General features: G+C 40.2%; 1 protein-coding gene across 1 annotated transcript in view; it reads right to left on the bottom strand.

Moving 5' to 3' along the window:
• The window catches only part of LOC107598761 (zinc finger protein 827-like), a 31289-nt gene extending 6179 nt beyond the window's left edge, over positions 1-25110 (bottom strand). The window contains exons 1-2 of the mRNA XM_016290197.1: positions 24779-25110; positions 7364-8578 (exon numbers count right to left, since the gene is read on the bottom strand). Coding sequence (XP_016145683.1) covers positions 7364-8578; positions 24779-24821 — 1258 coding nt within the window. The 5' untranslated portion in view covers positions 24822-25110. The remainder of the gene's footprint in view (positions 1-7363; positions 8579-24778) is intronic.
• Positions 25111-25936: the final 826 nt, after the last annotated feature.

Genomic DNA, 25936 nt, shown 5'->3' with positions numbered 1-25936 from the left:
ATTTCTCCGATCACAAATGCAGACAGAGTTTTATGTTTACGCGGCGCGATGCAATGTAAAAAGACAGTATAAGTCATTATAATTAGTAATTATGTCCCCACTGGATGCAACAAATGCCTCGTTTGTAATGGGTTTTAATGTTTTTGTGTCTTCGCTCCAGCTGGGACACGCCATCATAGTATGGTGAGGGGCGTAACATTTCCGTCACACGCTTGAGGTATTCGGCCAATCACAACGCATTGGATAGCTGGCCAATCACAGCACACCTCGCTTTTTCAGACCGATGAGTTTTGTAAAAATCGAAGCGTTTCAAAAAGGCGGGGCATAGAGGAGAAACAATAATGTACAGTATGTGGAAAATAATGTGTTTTTTTTACTTTAAACCGCATAAACACATTTCATTACACCAAATACACAAAATAACTTTTTAGCAGCATCATATGACCCCTTTAACATTAAGAAAGTGCTGTCACTTTAAGAGAACGCACTGATACTGTTTACTATGATACTATGATCCTATGATACTATGTCTGCTAGGATACTCACCAAGACAGGCATTTTGACATAATTTTTGAGTGAATTTGTCCATTCAAGCACAATACTTCAAAGAGAGCTTATTTGCGCGCGTTCTGAGACGTGGGTTCACGCGCTTCGGATGACCGCACACACAGATCTACTCACTGCACGCGCGAGTTCGCGTCCTCTGGCTCTTTCATATTTAAACTGGCAAGGCTCAAATGAGTTTAGTTTAAACACAGATAGCAACGTGTGCTGTTCAGGTCTCACCTGCGTTATCAACACGTGATGACGGCATAATTTACAGTTATTCCAACATACAGCATGCATTCAACAAAGAGTGACTGGTTTGTCCACGTATTGTTTTTTCTCTCTCATCGCTCATGTTGTAATGTATTGGGAAGCCAGAATTTGTATCCATCAACAGAAACAAGCATTAGCCGAACTCTAACAAACCATATTACAGATGCATTGTCAGATTTAAGTTGAACCGCGGTCCTAGTGTATGCCGAACCGTGTGAGGAGAATGGTACTGTTCGATTTTTGACCAAGAACCGTTGCACCCCGAGTTAGAACGTTACCTGCCTGTCTACATTGTGCCAACTGTAATGTTTGGTGGAGCAGGGATAATGGTACATTCTAAAAAATGCTGGGTTAAATACAACCCAGTGCTGGGTAAAATAGGGACAAACCCAGCAATTGGGTTGTTTTGACCCAGCAGTTGGGTTACTACCCAGAAGGTTGGGTTAAACATTTAACCCAGCCCATTTGCTGGGTTTGCCCCTATTTTACCCAGCAATGGGTTGCATTTAACCCAGCATTTTTTAGAGTGTATGATAATGATAATGTACCTTTACTTCCAGTGAAGGGAAGGTTTTAAAGCTTCAGCATACCAAAACATTTTGGACAATGCTATGCTTCCAACTTTGTGGGACTCTTTTTTATTCCAGCATAAGTGCACAAAGCAAGGTCCATAAAGACTTTGCTGGATAAGTTTGGTGTGGAAGAACTTGATCTCAACCCCATCAAACACCTTTGGCATAAACTGTTTGTGAGCAAGGCCTTCTCGTCCAACATCAGTGCCTGACATCACAAATGATCTACTGGATAAATGGGCAAAAGATCCTGCAGAAACACTCCAAAATCTTGTGGAAAGCCTTCCCAGAATGGTGGAAGCTGTTATAGCTGCAAAGGGGGTGGGGACCAACTCCATATCAATGTCTATGCATTTAGAATCCAATCTCATTAAAGTCCCTTTTGGTGTAATTGTTAGGTGTCCCAAAGCGTACAGTGTCTATATAAGAAGGGCTGAATGAAAATGCAAATTCATTCTCTAAAATTATGTGGTGCTTGGTGGAAAAGCTGAAATACCAGGTTTCCCTGGTTCTTCTGGGACACAAAGCACTGCGCAACTGTGTGTTTCTGACACCTTCCTGGAGCTTCCATTACTGTACATGTAGATGCAAGAAACTGGTCTGCAGTGAGGTCTGCATTTAATGGATTCAGGTGTCTTATCCAGTGTTAATTTTGACAGGCATTTTTGATTTAGTCTTAGTCTTTATCTTGAGACGAAAATGCTTAATAGTCTTAGTCACATTTTAGTCTTTCATAGTTTTAGTTTAGTTTTAGTCGACGAAAAGTCATTGCATTTTTGTCAACTTTTAGTCAAACTGCAGTTACCAACATTTATTTTGGTAGCTATTTTATAGTCTTCAAACAAGGATAGTCATTATCTCCTTCTCTCTTTAGGCCAAATCAATTAAGCTTATGAAAAATCTGAATCAAGGATTTAATTTGGAAAAACTTGCATAAATGATGACAATTTTCATTTTTGGGTGAACTATCCCTTTAACAGTAGTGAAAAGGGAGCAACTTATAAAAAATTATAGTTGTTCATATATAATATATATAATTTATAATTTTTGAAAGAGAAGCAGAATAAGACAAGACAAATATGAAAGAGATACAAATTAAACTCATTTTTCATATACAGTAGGTTTACTTTACATATTTATTTAACATCTTTTATTGGTTAACATTAATGACACGGATAGGTACTTAATTAGGAATGCTGTCCCTTTAAGACGGAAGGCATGCATGTAATACTGGCACACGTTCAGTTTTCACCATAGACTGTAAAAAAAACATGGATATAGTGTCCGTGACGTCACTCGTAGGGTTCAGAAGAGCATTTTTGAAGCCTAAAGTGAGCAGAGCCGACCGCCGCCATCTTGGCAGCGCGTCACACCCGGATAATCGAAAATGGGCAAAAAGGTGGGACGTGAGTGAAGCTGAGGTGCTAGTTGCTGAAACCACGCCCGTCTATGGTGACAGCAGTGCTGCCGTGCAAAGACAAAACACCATAACTTCGTTTTTGGTCGAAATTAGTTATTGATAATTTTGGGACATATATGACCTCCTTTATCATGTGTATAAGCATCTTGGAGAAAAGCCCAGGAGAAACCATGGCAGAACACAGTATCATCAGTTACCGCTCTTTGACTTTGTTTTAGATCGCTCAAATTAAGTTATGGTGCTCTGCATTTGTTTAGCCGTTCGTCAATATTACTGTGCCAGCCTGGAGTTATACGGTATTCTGCCTTTGTTTTACTGTACATTAATGCCATGACATGCCATGACAGCGTATCACATAAAATCAGCTACTGTTCGCAATTAAGTCAGTTTCCTACCTTTTCTTGTAACTTGATAAAAAACATTGCAGTGAACGTCATCGGAGATGTTTAATTCACAATCATTCTGAGCATTATTCCTGCTGGCGTTCACATCAATCCACAAGTCGTTCTTAGGTTAAGCTATTCAATTCGATGTAAAAACAATAGGCTAAGTAGTGTCTTGCATCCTTTAATGTTAGCGAACATTGCAAATAAATTGGTTGCAAAACGTTATCCACTGACGTTTAACTTTTTGTCTGGTTGTTATGGTCAGAAAAACAATTTAATTACGTTACTATATGTTGTAGCCTAGCCAATGATCACTAGATTTTATATAGATGTTACTATAATTCTGTAAATGGTGATCAGCACCCAAATATTGTATATAATGTGGAAGCTACTGCCTTTTGCCTTGGCGTGACATCTCAATTTTTGCAGACAGTGCAAAGGCAGAGTACCTACAATAACTTCAAAATAGCGGTAAAAATCAAGTTTGAGATAATTTTCATTAAAACATCTAATTGCCAGATTTCCAGTGTCCTACCCAAAATTATTTTTTTCTGGAAAAATAAAAACCTTTTAAAGGGGTCATATGATGCGATTTCAATTTTTCCTTTCTCTTTGGAGTGTTACAAGCTCTTGGTGCATAAAGAAGATCTGTAAAGTTGCAACCCCCTAACCCTAACCCTAACCCTAACCCTAACCCTAACCCTAACCCCTAACCCTAACCCTAACCCTAACCCTACCCCTAACCCTAACCCCTAACCCTAACCCTAATTCCTGCTGGCGTTCACATCAATCCACAAGTCGTTCTTAGGTTAAGCTATTCAATTCGATGTAAAAACAATAGGCTAAGTAGTGTCTTGCATCCTTTAATGTTAGCGAACATTGCAAATAAATTGGTTGCAAAACGTTATCCACTGACGTTTAACTTTTTGTCTGGTTGTTATGGTCAGAAAAACAATTTAATTACGTTACTATATGTTGTAGCCTAGCCAATGATCACTAGATTTTATATAGATGTTACTATAATGATTCTGAAATGGTGATCAGCACCCAAATATTGTATATAATGTGGAAACTACTGCCTTTTGCCTTGGCGTGACATCTCACTTTTTGCAGACAGTGCAAAGGCAGAGTACCTACAATAACTTCAAAATAGCGGTAAAAATCAAGTTTGAGATAATTTTCATTAAAACATCTAATTGCCAGATTTCCAGTGTCCTACCCAAAATTATTTTTTTCTGGAAAAATAAAAACCTTTTAAAGGGGTCATATGATGCGATTTCAATTTTTCCTTTCTCTTTGGAGTGTTACAAGCTCTTGGTGCATAAAGAAGATCTGTAAAGTTGCAACCCCCTAACCCTAACCCTAACCCTAACCCTAACCCTAACCCTAACCCCTAACCCTAACCCTAACCCTAAAGTCTCAAATCCAAAGAGATATTCTTTATAAAAGTTAAGAGTCAGCCACACCTACCTAAAACGGATTGTTCTAACAGGCCCCCACATATCTACCTCATTATGTGGGAAGATTTGCATAACGCCGCCCAAATGTTCACGCAAAGAAAGAAGGCGTAACTTCCAGAACAGTTTAACCCAAATATCCAGATGTGTGCACCACATTTTATGGAGGACTGTTTACTGATCCTCGGAGAGTAACGTTAGACTAAAATGCCGGCAATTCTGACTCACGTAAGTACATTTAATTTGAAGGATTTTCCACTGATGATTCAAATGCGAGTTTTGGGCAGTGTGGAGTAGCACTTGTTTGTCATTTCTCCGATCATAAATGCAGAAAGGGTTTTATGTTTATGCGGCGCGATGCAATGCAACGCGTAAAAAGACAGTATAAGTCATTATAATCAGTAATTATGTCCCCACTGGATGCAAAAAATGCCTCGTTTGTAATGGGTCTTAATGTTTTTGTCTCGTCGCTCCGGCCAGGACACAGCATCAACAGTATGTGAGGGGTGTAACATTTCCGTCTCACACTTGAGGTATTCGGCCAATCGCAATGCACTGGATAGCTGGCCAATCACAGCACACCTCGCTTTTTCAGACAGATGAGCTTTGTAAAAATCGACGCGTTTCAAAAAGGCGGGGCATAGAGGAGAAACAGTATGTGGAAAATAATGTTTTTTTTTACTTTAAACCGCATAAACACATTTCCTTACCCCAAATACACAAAATAATGTTCTTTTTAGCAGCATCATATTGACCCTTTTAAGCCATTTTTCTAAGTTTCACAGTCTAGCGAGTTTCACACTCTGGAGCAGAGCGGCAGTCCACCTGTCTCTCAAGTGGCCACGCCCTTAATTATGCAGAACTTTAAGGCTTAATATAATTTAAAACAGATGAGTTATAAAAAAATTTCCCCCCTCACAGTTGTCATGAAGGGCAAAATTACCTATATAGACCAAAAGCACTTTTTGTACCAGGCTGTAAACATATTTTTTTCTGCTGTAAAGTTGGGCATTTTAACATGGGGAGTCTATCGGACTGACTCCCTTTTGGAGCCAGCCTCTAGCGGCCAGTTGACGAATTGCAGTTTTAGTCACTTCCGTGTTGGCTTCAAGCGAGAGACCGGGAGGTTGCCGCTTGGTTTTCAACCACCTGTTTATGTTCACTTAATCCATAACCGACTGTATTTACGTGAGATACTCTACACGATAGACATTTGGACTGCTGTGTGTGTATTTGAGCACTGAGAACTGATTGCGCGCTCTATATGAGAACTGAAGAAGTGGAGCGTGTGCCAGAGAGAGCACTTCTATCAGCGCGATTCCGCCTATCCCACCTTCACTAACTTTAAGTTATTTTAAGTTATAATCGACAATGAATTGTTACTCCCGGGAAAAAACGGGACATCTGGTCACCTTATCCCTACCCCTTCGGGTGCTGAGGCCATTGTTTCAGATCGCTAGTTCGCATTTTGGTAGCCTATCCATCCACTGCGGCTGCCATACTAAGACTCGATATGCAAACTAGGGCTGGGTAAAAAAATATCGATATCTCGATTTTAATCGATTCTTATTTTTACATAACGATATTGATTCTTAAATCCCAAGAATCGATTAGTCTAGCCTGTGTTCAGTTAATGGATGGAACATTGAAGGGCACTTCCCATCCAATATATCGCAATAAGCATTGTGTTTGGTACTTTTAATATGAGACAAAGTCTCAGATTTCAAATTCTGTCCATTGTATTGCAGTATTCAAACAATAAATGCCGTTTTGGTGCTGTTTAATCTAGAGTGACAGATCGCTGTAGCACCTCAGTTCAACAAACGCGGCAGCGCGTAGCGCACGTGAACTGATCATCTCCTCCATATTAATACCAGTTTCAGCACAAAATAAACATGACTAAACATCCGGAGGTAAGCTAAAAGAAAGAGTATAACTTTACAATCCGTATCCTGTCTCATGTAATCGCTCAAATAGTGTTTCAGCCACGCAAAGACATCAATATGTCTTGTAAACAATGTCACGTTTACAAATGTGTGGTCACATCTACCACAGAAAACAACATATTCGGTGACCAAGAACTCATTAGTCAGCTAGAAAAATAAAGAGAGGGGGATGTTGATAAATATGTGCACCATATAACATTTTCATTATAATTTTTACTGTTCTTCAATGTTTAATTTATGTTTGAATAAATCCATCAAGTTTTATGATTTAAGCCACCATTTAAATGTTTATAGCCTATTTAAAAAATGAATTGAAGTAGAAATATTATGTAATTGTAACTTTATTATTTTAAAAACTTAATTAAGTGTAATTTTAGCAGTTGTGTAGCCTACAAATTCAATATTATAGTAATGTAGCTAGTACCAACTGACTCTCATGTATATTTTACTGCATTAGTTGAGAGCTTTTTTTTTTCTTGAGAAAATTTGGCATGTAGCCTACTGTACCTGATATATATCCAAAATAATCTATATTGAATCGAATCGAATCGTGAAATGTGTGTCAAAACCTAGGGTGCAGGGTGGCCAAAGAGGTGGTCATATATGCATCTATTTTTTTGACGTAATAATCACAGAATTTGAATTTTAGCTAGTGTGATTTCATGTTTGTTTTAATGTTTAATCCTACAAATGTAAACCACCTGGCAATTTCCCCTCAAAAGCACAATAAAGCATGCATTTATTTTATGGAACAACCCATTACCTGCTTGACTGCTGGGCTTGGCCCTTCCCTTGGGGATTGTTGGCAGCAGAAGATCTATGGCCTGGGTTGGGGTGGGCACCTTCTGGTTCCTGTCTAACAGGGGCTTGACATCTTCAGAGGCTCCCAGTACTAATGCCGGCTCTTTCTTATCAGCTAGAAGGTTCCCTGCTGCTCGTGCGGCCACCTCCTTTAGCCGAGCTGCTGAGGAGGTCATGGAAACCAGAGAGAGAAAGGAGCCAGCTGAGGGTTGATGCTCAGATGAGCCCACCTGCTGCTGACTTCTTTCAGACACTTTCTTTGAGAGGGCAGCAAGCGTGGAGCTGGCTGACTGCGGACTGAAGGGTGAAGCGAACGGTTCAAAGCGCACTGCGTCATCAGAGCGAGTGCCTAGGGCTGCCATTGAGGAGGAGGTGACTGAAGAGGATGATGAGGAGGAAGAGGAGGATGAAGACGCCGAGGTGGAGGAGGCCACCGCACTCTTGTCTTGGAGCACAGCGTTGGCGGCTGCCTTTAACTTCTGGATAGCTGAGTCTGGTGATAGGCTGCTGCCACTGGGTGCTGAGCAACTAGTTGACGGCCATTTATCTGCAACACCTACCCATACGAAGCCACTGCTGCCTGAGTTAGGGCCATTGCTGGGGCCATATGGGTCACAGGGCTCCTGCTTGACAGTTGCTACAGATGCAGGTGATGCAGAGTTCGAGTTGCCACTGTTGTTGCTGCTGCTGTTAGCCAACCTCCTCGCCAGGGCACTCAGCTGCTGTGCATGATGTGAAGATGGAGATAGTACCAAGCTGACCGGGGGCGACTCTGGTCCTCTTCCCGTTCCATGCCCACTCAGGTCGCCTCCCTCCAGCTTCAGTGAGCCATCCTCCAGGAGACGCCGCAGGTTGCTGCTGAGGGGCTTGCCCAGGGCCTGGCTGGAGTCTCCATAAAGAGAGGACACCTCCGAGGAAAGCATGTCCTGGGTCGAGAGGATCACACTGTCCAGTCCCAGCAGCTCCAGGGAAGCCCGCTGAACTGGTGTCGGGCAGCCCAGGGAGCTCTCGGCTGAGGTGTCGTGGTCCGGTCGGGGAACATCGTCCGGGGAAACCCGCAGCTCATCTTGCACATCACCGTAGGACGATTCAGAGGGGCTGTCTGAGGTATTCCCAAACCAGCTGTCCTCCTCTACTGAGCCCCCCTCTGGCCCTCCATCCTCTACCGTGTCCACATCTGTGAAATAGGAAAAAAACATGATTCATTCAAATGCTTTTCCAGCAAGACAACTGACAATACTTCATTTTCATTTGTTGTATTCTATAAAACGAGCATCTTATTAAATATATATATGTAATGGCATGATTATCAATAAATGCTGGAGGAAAAAATCTGTTAGGGCAAAATGCTGACAGCATTGTCCTTATAGCCACTGATTGACCTTTTCCAAGTGACTTTTCTCATTAGGACTAAAATGGATGGTTTGAAAAAAAAAATGTTCTAAAAAGATGAGTGATATAATTCAATTTAGAGTTGCCCTGGTGAGTGCCCTGATGACGCATACCTCATAACGCACAGTGGAATAACTTGCCTTTTATTCGTTTTTCAACCATGTTTTTTTTCCAAGGGTCTAAAAGAGTGTAGTAAAAGGGTTACCATGGTGACAGGCCCTTCCGGGAGGCTAGACAGCAAAGATTAGGGTAATGGAGGTTACACAACTGGATTAATATTCATGATCTTGCCGATACCACAAGGGAGCCAATAAGGATAGGGTTAAGGTCACCAAGGGTCATTAATATACACTTCATGTATCAATATTCATAAGCAAAACATTACAGCTTGCCAGACAAGGGCGAACAAAGAATGTGAATATTCCTGATACATATTAACAATTCTTCCACACGAGCATGTCAGAAAACACCAAGCCTAGATGAGGGAGGATGTCAAAACTTATCAAGTGAGGGTTTTTTCTGTATGTTCACTTGACCAAATTAAATCCTCACACCTCGGTGAGAGTATAAGAGAACAAGACCTAGAGACAGCAGGAAAAAAGGCTGGGGACTTGTGACACCGGAATATGATCTGTAAGAAAATTCATTTGAGCATCTTTTCTTCGCCTTTTGCTCACACACATAAAGGCTGGTCTCACCTTGCTGACCCCAACATAAGCCTCGCGAGTAAGCCCTCTGTTTACAGGGAAAAGGAAAAGCCGTTGCCTGGCAACGGTATCCCGTCAACCCGTAGGGATCATTACAGTCAGCACACATCTGGCCAGCACTGCTTACTTTGGTCCAAAGGGGTGGCAACTGCCACGACCCCATGCGACCATGCACCATGATACTGACAATGCAGCAGAGCATGCTTCTTAACTTGAAAAATAAAAGAAAATAAGATATAAACCCGATACACACACATGCCTTGATGTGAATGCGATTATGTGCAAGCGTCCTCCTGACTTTCCGTACCTCATCGTTAAAGGTTCGAGCGTTTGATGCACATCACCAGTGCGTTTCACTGACCGAGCTCTCGGTCACCTGAGCAAAACAGTGAAGTATGTGAGGCATGACCCATTTCTATGTGACACCAGGGAGGACGGGCACTAATGGCCATAATGTTGTTAGTGAGAAATGGCTAGATTGCTGACCAGAGGTCTCTGAGGCAATGGTAGAAACTCGGACTGAACCCTGCTCTCGCCACGCTAGGTTAAGCTAGGTTGTGCTACGCCACACTCTTGTTCCTAGCTGCACCAGAGAGGCAGACACAGGCAAGCCACTCCGTGGGCGGCCTGACATTTCCCAAGGTCACGGCTCGGGCCCTAGTTCCGCATGGCTTTGTCTGAAACAACCCCCTGCCTCTAAAACGCACACACGCACATACACTCTCGTATGTGGCTTGAAAAATGGGAACAAAACCCTGGTAGTTAGCTGAAATGGCAACAATGCTATCGCATAGCAACAAGCTTGACAGTTTGGGACAAGGGACAAGATACTGGCCGTCTGCCTTTGAGAGGTTCGTTTAATGGCATAATGGTGAGCATGACTTTGTGTGGCCAGAAAAACAGCTGCGAGAGGCACTGTGGTCCAGATCTGTTATCAGTCACTCACACTGAGACTTGGTGCTCGTATCTCTTGAGGATAAACTGAGCTTATGATTGTGTCTGCTGTGGACATGACCCTACAACCCTACAACCACAAGCGCTAAATGCAAATCATAACCTCAACAAAATATAAAAAGAAAGAAGAGTGTTACATTCAAGCTCTGAAATTAACTTTTTAGCCTACCAGACAGATTTCTCACAGCCAATTTAGTAAAAAAAACAAACAAGTGATATTACAAATTAATGATTATGTTCTCTAGAGTTTAAAATAGAAATGTTTTTAAAAAGAAAGGTTAAGATAAACATGTTTATGTTATACTGTAATCTGCATAATAGAAAGTCAAATGCCCTTTACAAAAAAAGGTAAAACAACGATGTTAAACGATTTTGAAGTTGGAGGAGAAAATGAGATGGAGGACATTTTTATTCTGGAAATCTTTTAACAGGAATGTTATAGAAATCCATTCAAATTCCCTCTTTTGGACATAATAATTTTTATGTAAATATAAGGGACACAATTTCCTGTATACATTTGTCGTCTAAAAAGTATTTTATGAAAATGTATATTTAAAATTATTGCGCTTATTTCTCTGATGTGCTCCGTCTAATTGACAAACATGTACGTGTGTATTTGCTCAGTAAAGTCCAAATTTGTGTACTGTCAGAGTATATACTGAACTGGATAAAATACTTCTTGACTGTTCAAAAAAAAGTATGTTGTATAAGTATGCATGTGTGTAAAATACAGTCCAGACATTACACTACCATGATGTGATTTTTTTTTCAGCAAGGATGTATTTACATTTTTAAGAAATACACGTTTAAGACTTCTGCATTTTTGCAAAAATATATATATTTTTTCAAATAAATGCTGTTCTTTTGGACTTTCAATTCATAAAAAGAATCCTGAACAAAAATGTATATGGTTTCCACAAAAATATTAAGCAGCACAACTGCTTTTAACATTGGTAATAATAAGAAATGTTTCTTGAGCAGCAAAATCAGCATATTAGAATGATTTCTGAAGTATCATGTGACACTGTGAAGACTGGAGTAATGGTGCTGAAAATTCAGCTCTGCCATCATAAGAATACATTTCTATTTTAATATGCAAAGTTATTTTAAAATTTTAACAATATTACTGTATATCTTGTACTGTAATACTGTATTTTTGATCAAATAAATGCAAGCTTGATGAGTGAAATCGTACCGACTTGACCGGTAAACATGAGTGTGAATAAACAATGACCAAATGTTCATTTTTGAGTGAACCATCCTTATGTAGAAATCTGTATTTTTACCATATTGCTTTACAGAGAATTGTGCATGGAATATTTGTTCTTTGTATTACAATTAGACTTGGAAAACATCTTAAGGACCTCGTTAATTCTGTTTTGTTCTTTGCCACAGTACATGGATCTAGTGTAATTGTGGCCTATACTTCTCGGGATTCATTTGAACAACAGCCTTTGGCAGCTATACAGTTAATGCCACAACATCTCAGCTGTGAGATGCAATAAGCTAAAAGGCCGAGGAGGAGGCTGGGAGCATTCTCTATTAGGGCCAGCAGCCACATGACTTGCATATGGTTGCCTACCAATACACTGAGGCTATTCTGTGACTCAGTCGGGCATAAAAATCGGCCTGCCTGACCCAGGGGTCGCAGAAAGGGCACAGAAAGGCTGTGCTGGGTGAGAGGGAGGCTGCTTCAGCAGAGTGAAGGCGAGAGGGAGAGGCCATTAGTCGATTAAGCTGGGGTGGAGCCATCAATATTCCACTGATGCCAATGAAAAGACACACTCGCGCAGTCTCGCATGAGAGGCTCGGGTCGAATAGCTTTAACTCTATCAGAGATATTGCAGTGCCTCACAGTGAGGCACTGCTATCGAATGTTACAGGCTAACTAACCACCACTTTGGCATCTATACTTTCCCAGCATTCTCTGTGGATTGCAGAAGCAAGTGCCGGTGGCGTTCGAGGGGTGGGGGGCTGGGTTTTGGCGGGGAGATAAAAAGTGGTGGTGGTAATTAAGTGTCCGACTGGGCCCTGGCGGGGGTTGCCACGGCCGCAGGCGATGCTAATGAACCCGTCCGCCGGTCAGTGCTACCTTATTAGCCGCCGGCCGACAATATGGTGGGAAGCACACGCTGCTACCGCCACCAGCCACACATCGTCACGAGTGACTAACGCAGAACCAGAGGTGGGAAGTAATCCTGTTAATTAGGGGGCTCTCAGGATGACCATTCTATGCCTTGAAGAAAATGGGCAATCAGTCAAGGCAAAACTAAGATTCTGCAAATACAATCATATATCGATATGTCACGATTTATTTTCTTGCAATATTGCATCATCCTCAAGGTTCTCATATCGATCCTTGTTCATTCATATTGTTTCCCGCAGTTCAATTAATGAAGAATCAGGAAGTCTAAATAAGCAAAAACTGGCAACCGGCATTTCTCAGTGCGGTCTGAGACACTTCTATAGTAATGGAAAAAAGTGAATGGAACCGCATGAGCGAGATTAACACTGACACCACAGATTACAACTCTCTCTCACTGAAATGCTGAGTCTCTCTCTCTCAGTCACAATTCAGTTATGATATAATGAAACGTCACAATGTATTAAATCGAGAGAAAAGTGTGCTGTAACATATACCCAACCCTAGCATCTTAACTGATCACTTAAGACATGAAATCCCATCCCATTAAACACACAAAAAACCTCTTTATATATCATGATACACTATAAATCAATTCTGGTAACAAAGCAGACCACCCCCATTCTTACAACAATAAAACGTAACAAACATCAATTAAACAAAAATAGTTGACTAAGGTTGGTAAAATAAAGTACTGTGAAATTCTTCTAACATCATACTGAATTCAAACACGGACATCAAATATAAATATTTTAATAATTACTCTTTTTTGGAGTTAAAAAAATAATAATTATATTCTTACCTAATGCATTGTCAAAACAAATTTCCATGGAATCAAAATGACCAATCAACATTCGCCATCAAAATAATTCCACATGCAAATCAGTTTTCTAAAATAAAAGTCTTAATAGCCAATAGGTATGTCAATATTGACCAAACTGGTAATAAGAAGTGATCTAAATTTGGTTAAGTTCACAATTAAATAAAAAAAAGGAAGAAGAAAAAGAAGATGTGAACAAGAGCATAGCATGCTTAGCATTTCAGAGTATAGCATATACTTATATAAAAGATTTATATTATATATATACAGTATATATGTTATATAGACATATATAAAAAACTGTACATGTATATGAATTTGTGAGTGTTTGTATGAATATACTCTGTGAGTGTATGTCTATGTGTGAGTTAGTGAAAGTACAAAGGTAAAAATACAAAGTTTTTATAAAGTAGGGCTGAGTAGCACCAATTAACTCACAACATGACACATTAGATGTGGTCAAATTAAGGTGCTGTCACATGTTTCGAGTAAGGGCAAAACATTTCTCGACACAGATTTCGCAGGTTTCCACACAAATTCACGTGTGACCAACAGAAAATCGGTTGCTGTAAAAGTGACTTCTGTTTTAGCTGTGCTTTGTGCAACACTACACTATTGACAGTGGACAATTGATCTTTTTTGCAGGCAAATTTTGCTGAACCGCTTCTTACATTATTCTTATTATTCTAATATTAAGTGATGTGGTCCTACACAGCTGACACTATCATTTTCTGTCCACAAATTCCAGATTCTGTCATATTTGCTGATTCTTTTAAAATGTAAATTGTAATAGAGAAATTTTAAAGCAAATTACTCAACCTTACATAAAAGCATTACTTGCAACAGTCAAGTAAAACACAGATGAACAAGCTACAGTTTATTTTAATAGGATACTAGGTGTAATACTTACACTACATTGAATTATTATATTGTATGCTGTGATTAATAGTGATTTAGATCACTTGTATCCAACACTCATATTAAACAAATCAGTCGCCTACCGTATTCCACATTAGCACAGGCCTTCTTCAGCATGTATTAGCAAAGCATACTACATATTACCATCTGTTTGTCCACAAATTCCAGATTCTGTCATATTTGCTGATTCTTTTAAAATGTAAATTGTAATAGAGAAATTTTAAAGCAAATTACTCAACCTTACATAAAAGCATTACTTGCAACAGTCAAGTAAAACACAGATGAACAAGTTACAGTCTATTTTAATAGGATACTAGGTGTAATACTTACACTACATTGAATTATTATATTGTATGCTGTGATTAATAGTGATTTAGATCACTTTTATCCAACACTCATATTAAACAAATCAGTCGCCTACCATATTCCACATTAGCACAGGCCTTCTTCAGCATGTATTAGCAAAGCATACTACATATTACCATCTGTGTGTTTTCTGCATGGCCTCAGCAGTCTGTGGGCACATTGGGCAGGGTGCCAGAGGTGAAACAGGAAGGAGATGTGTTCTTGGAAGAGACTGAGACAGTGTTGGCTTCCAGACCTCTGAAATTCCTCTTTGTAGATGAAGCGCCCTTTTGCACTCTTGTTTATTTCCCCCAACTTCCATTTATAGACAGAGAGAGAGAGAGAAAAAAAAAAGACAGCGCCTGGACTAGTAATCTCAGCTGTACCATCAAAAAGTTGGCAGATCTGCATGTTCATAATCAACTGCGAGATGCTAACTAATGGGATCCACGGTACACTTCAGTGATGTTTCTTTAAGGGCATACAAGTGGGGCATCGAGTCCAGAGCTCAAAGGCCTTGAAGATTTTACATTTACAACGTGAAAAATGCTGAAACGAAAGGAAAATGGATGGTTCGCTGTGCCCGCACACTCACAAACATACGATAATAAGTAAGGCTCTGTGTACATAGCACGGGGACAGGAAGCAGGGGTGGATTCAGCTAGGTACAATATGCTGTTGCTACAGCATTACTGCCGCCTACTCAGATAGACAGCATGCACACAGGTTAGAGCTGACAGGGAAACTCTCCAACTACTGTAAATCACACTTTGTCTCAGTAGCTCAGGCGAGGGATGCAGCCAAGCTTGACTAGCCAGCCACCCAGAAAGACAGAGAGAGAGAGAGAGAGAGAGAGAGAGAATATGAGGGGGTGTGTGAGAGTGGAGGAGGTATGTGTGCGGCTTGAGGGGGTTGAAGAAAAGGGATGGCTTTTTTACAGTGATACCGGGTTGACAGCAGCTTGGCAGTGGCGCCCACGGCACTGCCTGCTTGGATCCAAGCCTGTCACTCAAGACAAGGGCACTAATCAGGATTGGTCCCGGTTTCTTCCTGAAGAATGGGGGTGGCAGTTTTGCAGTCATTAGAGCTGGAGATGAGAGTGGGGGATAGAGCGGTGGCACAGCAGGAGAGGCTAACCTCATTTACATGCAGGTCCTGGAAGAGAGGGAGCTGATTCCTTTTCCAATCTCCATGTTAAACGGTGGCCGGGGCGGCTGATGGTCAGTGCCGCATTGTTCGGTCCTAGTACTCTTTGTCACGCAGATAGCCATCTCGCTTTTTACGTAGGTAAAGACATATGAGCGAGATAACGCTGACGGCACCCACGTATAACTGAAAACGTGCTGTGTCAGAGGAGTAAACGGGAATAGTTGTTCACCTCTCCCCTTTCGTTCGCTTCACGTCAGTGTAACCAGGTGCTTCTAATTCAACCCTACAGTATCTGGGTGACAAATGATTGCAAAAAAAAATGATCACTATGACAACCATAACTGTGCCTTTGGAGAGCGCATCGAGCCAACATTTTGAGCCTAACCTTAGTGCTTCGTTTAAGAGTCTCTGCATAGACAACGACTAAATGACAACAAGGGTAAACTGTGCCCGCTGAAATACGAGTGTGACTTACAGCTGTGGGGGACTGAACAAAAAAAAACAAAAACAACAAAAACTGAACAAAAAAAACAGTCCACTGTGCATGCCAAATGGGGACGTATTTATAGAGAGTAATTGGGATAATCTATAAAACCATAATGAAGAAATCCATAAAGATCTTCAGCTGAGCAAACAGCAGAATTATAGTCTGAATCACAGCCAGTCAATATTGGCGCATAAAACGAGGGCTCCACCAATATTGAAATTCTACTACTGATACTGAGAGGCCAACAATGCTGACAAACTGATCAATGAGATATTATAAATATTGAATGAAAAAAGTACAAACTGAACCTGAACTAAAACGTTTAAGTACTAAAATTAAAATGGCTTCGATTATTATGTACAGCAGGAGTTTCCAAACATTTTTGTCAGTCAACACATTTCTGTATTTAATTTAACATTATTTTATGATTTATTCATTAGCTTTTCATCAACTTACAAACCCCAGTTGGGGAAACACCTAAACGAGTGTCGCGTCAGTCTTCTTGTGTGAAGGAAAAGCTTGATGCTTTGCATAAAATAAGTGATTTCATTAACAAAGATACAGAATATAAATACTATGGATGTTAAAATATGTCCTCAGAGCTGTTTACTGTTTGTTTATGGGCAGGTTATGGAGGCAGTCACAGCATATTTCGGCTGGAGTGAAACTCGGGGTGGCGGACTTAGCTGTTCGCAGTTCCCCACCGAACACGATTCCAGCTGGGGCACGAGAACCAGCGCAGTTACAGTGGAAACAGGATAACAGAGACTGGTCGATTGCATGTGAATTACTTCTGTTTCATATTAAATTTTTACTTCTAATGTTATTTAAACAAGTTTAAATATAGGTAATATGTATGGCCTACGTATTAAAAACGATATAAAATATGCTATGCTGTAAAATGATATAAATAAAGGACAATAAAGGACATTTCATGCAAACCAGTCATTGTGTGGAGTATTTTACAAAAGTTTAGAGGATTTAAGTTCATCTGTAAAAATTTATTCATGTCTGAAGTAAAATATTATTTAGTATTATAGTAAAAATGAATCAACCCATTAGCTGGGTTAAATAAACACAATTTGCTGGGTAAAATTAACCCAAAATGTGTTCAGTCCCAGCCCTTGGGTTAAAAATAACCCATATTAGGTTGTTTTTAACCCAGTGTTTTTAGAGTGTTTAAATAAAATATAAAATACTAAAATAACATTAACAGCCAATACGGTGCTGTATATATTATGCATCCCTACATAAAATTGCTTTGACTTAACTACATTTAATTGTCATCGTAAGTAGCATTTATATCTTTAGTTCTTAGTTCTAGATCTTATTTTAGTTCTTTTTAACCCTTTTAATCTAATTTAGTCTGTGTAGTCTAGTCCTGTGTTGTTTTTATTTAGCACTATTGTCCTGGAGGAACGCTGTTTAGTTTCAGTGAGTACAATCAGTATATGGTTGAAATGACATACCACTCTGACTAGTCATGTAGCTGATGCTTTTATTTACCGTTGAGGGTATCCTTCCAGTGACAAGCTGTTGTACCCGTAAATCTCCAATTTTTGCACTTTTTTTTCTAACAGTGTGCAAACCTGCAACCTTTCAGTTGCCAACCCAGATTTTTAGCCACCATGGCTGTACCGTCCATTCACTCAGAGTATTAGAATAGTGTAACAAGGTCTAACAGTGAACGAACAGGTATTCTCTGAGCCCCCCACCAACATCCAGGTAGACTCCCCAGACCAATACTAAACAGCTACCGACCTCGTCGTAACAACTAAACATGAATACCGGAGCTTTGCATCAAGGTTGGGAGTAATCAAACGTACTGTGAAGTCATCTGCAAATGCGAAGGACATTTTTTACATGAGGGGCTGAGCAGGTCTCAGACACCCACCTACGTTTTAAGCCTCGTAAATCAGCACAAGACATAGTGACAATAGCTTTCACAGAGATGACTTCACATCATGAATATAATATATCTCGCCTTTGTAAAGCAGCCAAACACCTCTACACTTGCCGATGATATACCATTTCCCTTGGAGCCTGTCAATACTTCAGGGTGCCACTACTCTGTGTCTGTTTCCTTCCTGGCACTTTTAATCTTCTCAGCTATAAAACAGCCCCGTCTCCAGAAAAACCCTTGGAGCACAGCTGCTAGTTCGCTAGTTAAACTCATTAACATTGCTTACGTTCGCTGTGCTGGACAGTGAAGTCTATCTTAGAGACGTGACAGAGGTGAAGTTAGCCTTGTGCTTGGAGAATACCCAAATTTCAAACCCTCATCAAGCACACTTTCTTGGGAATGGAGGAAAATTGTATTTGACTGAGTTTCGATTATATATTAACACATTTTTCACATTTAGCCTAGGTGTACTGAGCTCAATGAAATCCCGACAAGCATATAAATATAACCGGTTCTGTTCCAAAACTACATTGGGGTCCCAACGTATCTTGATGCTAATGATGACAATGATTGCAATTACCATTGTGATTATTGTTGTGTAATTACTATGATTATGATAGACGCATAATTGTGAGAGTAAATTGTCTAGTTGAATCAAACTTGGCATTTTTGGTGCTACTTTGTTGGTGTGGAATCAGCCTTCCCAATCACAACAAGAAAAAAAAAAACATCAACTAGCTATTATGGTAACAGAACTGATCAAGACTGGGGACAATCTATTAAAGCTAAATACACTCAATAATTGTTGCCATCTGGAGTCCATTTCAAGGTGGAGAAAGAAAACAAAAACAATCCATTCGGTTCTATTAAACATCATTTGGTTTGAAAAAGAAACTGGTTTAACCAACCTCATGGCTACAAGGAACTTTTGGCTGCAAGTGAATCAAAATAATCAGTGGCTAATAACAGTAAAAAGTCAGTTTATAGTCTGTATGCACTATGTGATTCAAAATGAATAAATTGCACTCTATTCTGTCTGTTCTACTACACATGGAGCACACATGGGGCTCAAGCTCAGCAGTTTGCAGCATGTGTCCACTTCACACAAAGTAATGAAAAATGTATTAAAACTACTGTCAAAAAATAATAATAACTTCAGAGTTTAATGTTAAGAATGTTTTCTGGGTCAGTGACAACATTAAGAGAGAAATATATTGCTATTATAATATTAGTGTCAAACTCAAAATTAAAATGTGCAATCATTAATCATAAATACATATCTTGAAAGAAGTTAATCAGGAATCTCCACTTTAGCAGCACTTACAGTACATACACCAAAATCAAACAATAATTTTAACTTGTCTTTATCCAATGTTCAGATTTATTTTTAGGAAATGTATGCAACTTAGTACATATTTACACAACATATAGCTTTTTCCAGGTATTATTGACCTTCCCACTTCTAAGGCCTCCTCGAAAATATGACAATTCAAATCCAGTTTTAAAAACCGACAGTGGCTTGCCTCTTCTCATTCCCTGTCAAGTGAACAGACTGCTCTTTGATTCTGCCCAGTAAGCCTCATCTCATCTTAAGACAGACCCAGAGTACTGACTCATAAATCAAATCACAGTTTGGCACAGTTCTGCAGCCTGGGCCTGCGTCAGACCTGTCTGTTCGACCCCTTGTGCGGTGTGGCCCAGTGTTAGCAGCCTGTTAAAGGTCTATCCTGGAGGGGATGGATTCACTTGTGTGGTACAACAACACAGGAAAGTGCCTGGAGCTCTCCAGGAGCTCCCCCCACCCTTCCCCAGCTGAACCAGCGAGCTGTTCCTTATGAACCACTGCCAGCAGAATGCCTGCTATGAGCTGGTTATTACTCGGTGCTGGGCCGCCACTAGCCAAAGGGCTGCTCTCCGAGCTGTAGATCTCCATGTTGTGACTTTTCAACATGTGGAAAACCGTTACCCAGCGCAGGCACTTTTATTCCATACAGGCTTTGACTGAAACTTGGGTGGGTGAAACATTGTGTTCAGACTTTTTTTATTCAGAGTCTGTAGTGCTTCATTAAAACATATATGGACACAAGGTGTGTCCTACAGTTAGGAAAAAATCATTACCAAATGAGCATGTTGATTAACTACAGGCTCAGAAAGATCGATGGACAGGTTCAGAGCACAACAGTAAGGTGATTTTTTTTTGTGTGTGTCTGTTTGTCTCACAAATGTTTTCAGTTGAATATATTTTAAAATAGAACTTATTCATATGATGGCAAAGCTGAATTCACAAGCAGCCATTACTCCAGTCTTGAGTATCACACGATCCTTCAGAAATCATTTTAATACACTGATCTGCTGCTCAAGAAACATTTATTATTATAATTTGAAAACAGTTGTGCTTTTTAATATTTTTGTAGAAACCGTGATAAATGTTGTTTATGATTCTTTAATGTAAAGTTACAAAACAGCATTTATTTGAATTTGAAATTTTTTTGTACTTAGGTTTTGATCAATTCGATGCATCCTGAATAAATAACTGACCCCAAACTTTTGAACAGTAGGCTAATGTATATTCACACTTAAAATTTTAAAAACAAAAGCATGTCAAATAAATATTATAGTTTAAAGCGATTTTTAAAATTGATTTCAAAATTATTTTAAATATTATTATACATTTTCTACACATTTAAATCGAATTTAAAAGAAGGAGATAATATTAAATATTAACAGCTGACCTGTATAATAGATTATACAGTTAATATGATCACCCAAGAAACACCAAGAATTCCTAAACACCGATGATGACTATGAAAACATTTCTGAGTGGCTTGTAATTTTAAATCCATTTACACTGACGCTACCAAGATGATCCAAATCATTCTTGGAATGTTGTCAAAACCTCATCTGTATTAAGCCAGCTAGATCATTTTAGCTGGCTAACAAGTTTAAAAAGTTGACAAGCAAAGTTAGCAACCAAATGGTACAGAAAAGCAAATGTTTCTGTTTGCAAAGTGTAAAAATGCAAATGCATGATCAAAACATATAAGATATAGTGCAGACTCAATAGAGCAAGCGGTCCTTCCCAACCTTACTGCTGAGCCCTGAGCTTGGCTTCAAGACTGATTCAGTGCTTTCATAGGCTACTTCGTGGTTTGTCATTTTAAAGATGAACCTTCTTACACATGACGAGCCTAGTCCGTGACAATCATCGAGCCGTACAAAAATGAGAATGTTGTCAAAACCTCATCTGTATTAAGCCAGCTAGATCATTTTAGCTGGCTAACAAGTTTAAAAAGTTGACAAGCAAAGTTAGCAACCAAATGGTACAGAAAAGCAAATGTTTCTGTTTCTGCATGATCAAAACATATAAGATATAGTGCAGACTCAATAGAGCAAGCGGTCCTTCCCAACCTTACTGCTGAGCCCTGAGCTTGGCTTCAAGACTGATTCAGTGCTTTCATAGGCTACTTCGTGGTTTGTCATTTTAAAGATGAACCTTCTTACACATGACGAGCCTAGTCCGTGACAATCATCGAGCCGTACAAAAATGGTCTTAATTATGTCACCACAGTGCCTTTGACTGAGCACTCACAGCTAGACTACACCTGTGATGAAAGCCAGGCGATCCAGCTAGCCAAATTAATCTAAATGTTCTGGTTCAGTATGCCTGGCTGAAGCCCCTTTCTGTGTGAGCACTTGTTCAGGAGAGCATCCACCACCCTTCCCCTGCCCTTTAATTCATTTCTGAGAGGAAAGCCTGTGTATCATTATTCGCTTGAGCTCAAATGGGCAGACACCGGTGAGAGAGCCTGATCAAGTTGGTGGGGCAGGGGGAAGAAAGAGGAGGAGGAGGAAGAGGAGGAGGGGGTATTCTTGGCAGATTTTCCCTACAAATCAGATGCCAAGAGCGAAATGGAAACCTCCCCTCATTTTCCTTTCCCCTTAATCCAATGTTTTCAAGCCCAAGCCCAGCCAAGGTCATTATAATCATAGATGAGTGGAAAGCAGCCAGTGACCCACCATTACAGTAAGGTGGAGAGCCACCCAGTCGCACACACTCTGCCGTCAGTCTGTAATGGAGAGCTGAAATCCGTGCAATGCTCCAATTCCTCCATTTGCGAATGCAGATAACCTTAAAGATCCTGTGTGTATAATGGAAATGGCCGGCTCCCATAGGGAGACATTTTAGCTGATGGCAAAGGTCAGGGTGAAAGAATGATACGGGCTATGTACTTGCACAAAATGGAGGCTTGCGAGCAAGACAAAGAACCAGCAGAAAAGGAGAAAAAGAGGTAACCTCAGTCGACCTCTACACCTCCGAGTGGAAATCTGAGGAAACCAGCTTAAAAAGACAGGAACATTTTAACCTAGGCTCCCTTTTCGCGATTAGTTTACTGGAAGTTTGCTGAACTGTGACCTGCAGTTTGAACAAAATATGCATTCTGGAAAAAGGAGTGCAACAGTGTTATACAGGCCGTGGTTTTGTAATACCAGTGGTTAGCACTAAAGCTAAAGGTCATATTTAACTGTCAAGAAGATCACCAGACTGTATCAAGGCCCTCTTGCAGGTCTTGACCCATGTGCATCGTGACGCAAGCACTCCTGAACTCAGATATGTATTCTTGAGAAAAGGAAGTGAAAGATACACTTGCAAAAGGATATGCCACAGCCTTTACACGGAAACGTTCGCCTGGCACGTTAAGAGCACACAAACAGTTGCAGCACACAAGTTCCACTGTCCTGAACTCAAACTTTAAATTTAGATCAACAATTGTGCTTGTCGTCTGCCTCTCTGCTCACAGGTGTTAAAGCGAAATGAACACAAACAGAACGTAATGAAACGTGACATCACGCTGCGTGGAGCGCCACCAAACTTCAGACGAGCTTTTGCTGAGTGGGTGATTTTGAGAGGTGGGACAAACGGCAGTAGATATTATGGCTAGTTTCTAAACAACCATGACTGAAAGAAAGTTATTAAAGTTATGAAAAGAAAATGATCATTTAGTTATAACACACTTATTATAATATTAAGGTTTATGTACCATACCCTGAGTTTCTGTTACTAAATAACTTTATATGTTTATTTAATAAGTTAAGTTTGATGAATAAGTTTAGTTACAACACTTTATCATTATAATATAGTGGTTTATATCCTGCATTTCTATTAAACAAGTTTTCCTAACATCTAAACGATTTCATAAAACTCAATAAGTTCCACATGACTGCCTTCTACATGTTGTTACACTGTAAAGCAATTCACTAAACCCACCAAAAAGTGTCTTTATTTTAAAATCAAAATCAAAAAGTGACAACTTTGAACTGCATTACCTACTGATGAAGAGTTAAAGGCGAGTAGAAATGACAGAAATGACTGTGACAAGTTCAATGGATGTAAACAAACCATGGCTGGCATTATGAAGGAACATCAGCACAATGCAATGCTGCTAGAATACAAGCAGAAAATTCCAGAGAGCAGCAAAACACAGTGTCTCAGACTTTCAAAAAAAACAAAGTCCCAAAAGGCGCCGTTTCGCTTATGAATGGCAACACGCACAAAGATGCATTATGAGCGCCTGCTTCCGTGCCCTTAAAGCGCCACCGTGCCACATTTCGCCAATTCCTCTGATCGATGTTTTCCACACTCTACACATCATGTCCCCTCTAGCGGCCGGCTCACGCAACTACAGCCGTTATTAGCGAGCTGATAAAAGCACAATGTTAACATCCAGCTACAACAGGGTCAAATGAACAAATTTCGCGATTAGTAATCCCAAACGCAACCCGTGCAAAGCAGCGCAAACCGTGAGATTTCCGTCGCACGAGCTTCGAAGCGAGAGAAAAACGCGTTTCGCCTTTCGCGCGTTATTGATCGAGGACTGTCTGCAATGAATGGCTGCATGAGGAAGGGAAAAAACCCTGAACTTCAGGTGACCGACCATGGCTTTGACACAGGCAGCCTGCAGACACGAACCTCGCTGAACTGGGAGGGGTGGAAGAAAATACCTCAGTTTAAAAAAAATCCCGCTCGACAAACGAAAGAAAACAGTCGCGCGCGCACACACACACGACACGACACGAAGTTGTACGAACGTCTTTTAGGACGCATTTTGAAGTTGCGGACTGCTGCTAGATAGCGCTGGAGCTAAGTAACGTTAAAGGCAGGGGCACGGGTAGAAGGCTGAGTCTGGCTCTCAGTCTGATCCGACTGACCCTTCATTTTATTGCGGCCAGATCCTCCCCTTTCCCTTCCGCGCGTCTCTGCCTCGCTCGCACGGACACATATAAGAAACCATTAGCGCTAAATAAGCGGCGATAACGCGAGCTTTACTGGCCGCAACCTTTAGGCGGAATGGGACCTTTATCGATTATCTGCAATTAAAGGCACCGCTAGTGCGCTCGCTCCGCTAGCCCCCTCATCGCCAACATGGCTGCCTAGCACAGACCTAAAAAAGGAGAAATAACCTCCGCCGTGCCTTTGTCTGTTTCACCTCTTTAACCCTAAACTACTGCGCAAAACACACGGAGAAGCGCTAAAATCGCGCCGAACGAGAAAACGACTTACGCGAAGGCAGGCGCTTGGGTTGCTCCTGTTTCCTCCTTGGCATTTTCCCCCTTTTATCACATTCTCCTTCTTGTTTAGGGATAAGAAGAAAAAAGGTCTTTTCCCATTGAAATTTTGCGAGGGAGCCTGATGGCAGGGACTTGTCGTGCACCTGGCTGTCCTCGGTTAAGTGTATTGTTGGGAACAGGGAAGAGTAGAGGAGGAGGTGCTGTTGTTGTTGCCGTGTCTTGACTATGGCTGCTCTCTGTAAGTGTGTGTCTCCGAGCCCCTAACTAACACTAATGCAGGGATCAAAGGGCAGCAACAGCAGAGCACACACGCACACTCTCTCACTCTCTCTCTCTCTCTCTCTCTCTCTCTCTCTCTCTCTCTCTCTCTCTCGCTCTCAGAGAGAGGAGCTCGCCCGACAGAGCAATGAGAAAGGGACAAGGTGCCCCCAAGCTTTTAGGGTGTATACTTGACTGACCACGAAGGATTTTTTAAAATATTTATATAGAAAATGGATTCTGACTAATTACGGCTATATAGAAGGACAATAGGTTTCAAATGAATGGAAAAAAAAATCGTCATATTATTCTTTTTTCATGAATTATTTTTTAGAAATGTTTGAATCCGAGTTGACAGAAACCCCTAAATCACTGCAATTAATTTTAAGGTCGATGTAGCCTAATGATATAAATGTCAAATGGGATTTAAAATTAATAACCATATTTAAAAATGCATTTATGTATATATTTAAGTGCTTTTTATAAATGTTTGGTTGAATCAAATCAGTACAATTCCTTTTAATTGATGTAATGCTACAAATTTAAAAGATAGAATTTACAGTAACACTTTACAATGATGTCTGTTTGTAAACATTAGTAGTGGTTAACATGAACTAACAGTGAAAAATACTTTGAAAGCATTTATCAATATTAGTTAGCCTTTTATTAGTTTCAGTATTTACTAATATGATTATTAAAATCAAAAGTTGTACTTGTTAATATTATTTAATCAGCCTGAGCTACCATGAACTAACAATTAAGAGTTGTATTTTTTTTTATTAACTAACATTAATTAATGATTAATAAATACTGTAACAAATGTATTGCTCATTGTTATTGAATGAATTAACTAAAATTAACTAATTGGACCTTATTCTAAAGTGTTACGGAA

The sequence above is a fragment of the Sinocyclocheilus grahami genome, unplaced genomic scaffold, assembly GCF_001515645.1.
Source record: "Sinocyclocheilus grahami isolate Dianchi unplaced genomic scaffold, SAMN03320097.WGS_v1.1 scaffold255.1, whole genome shotgun sequence".
Taxonomy (NCBI): domain Eukaryota; kingdom Metazoa; phylum Chordata; class Actinopteri; order Cypriniformes; family Cyprinidae; genus Sinocyclocheilus; species Sinocyclocheilus grahami.
The sequence above is the reverse complement of the archived record's forward strand: the minus strand, read 5'-3'. Positions and strand labels throughout refer to the sequence as shown.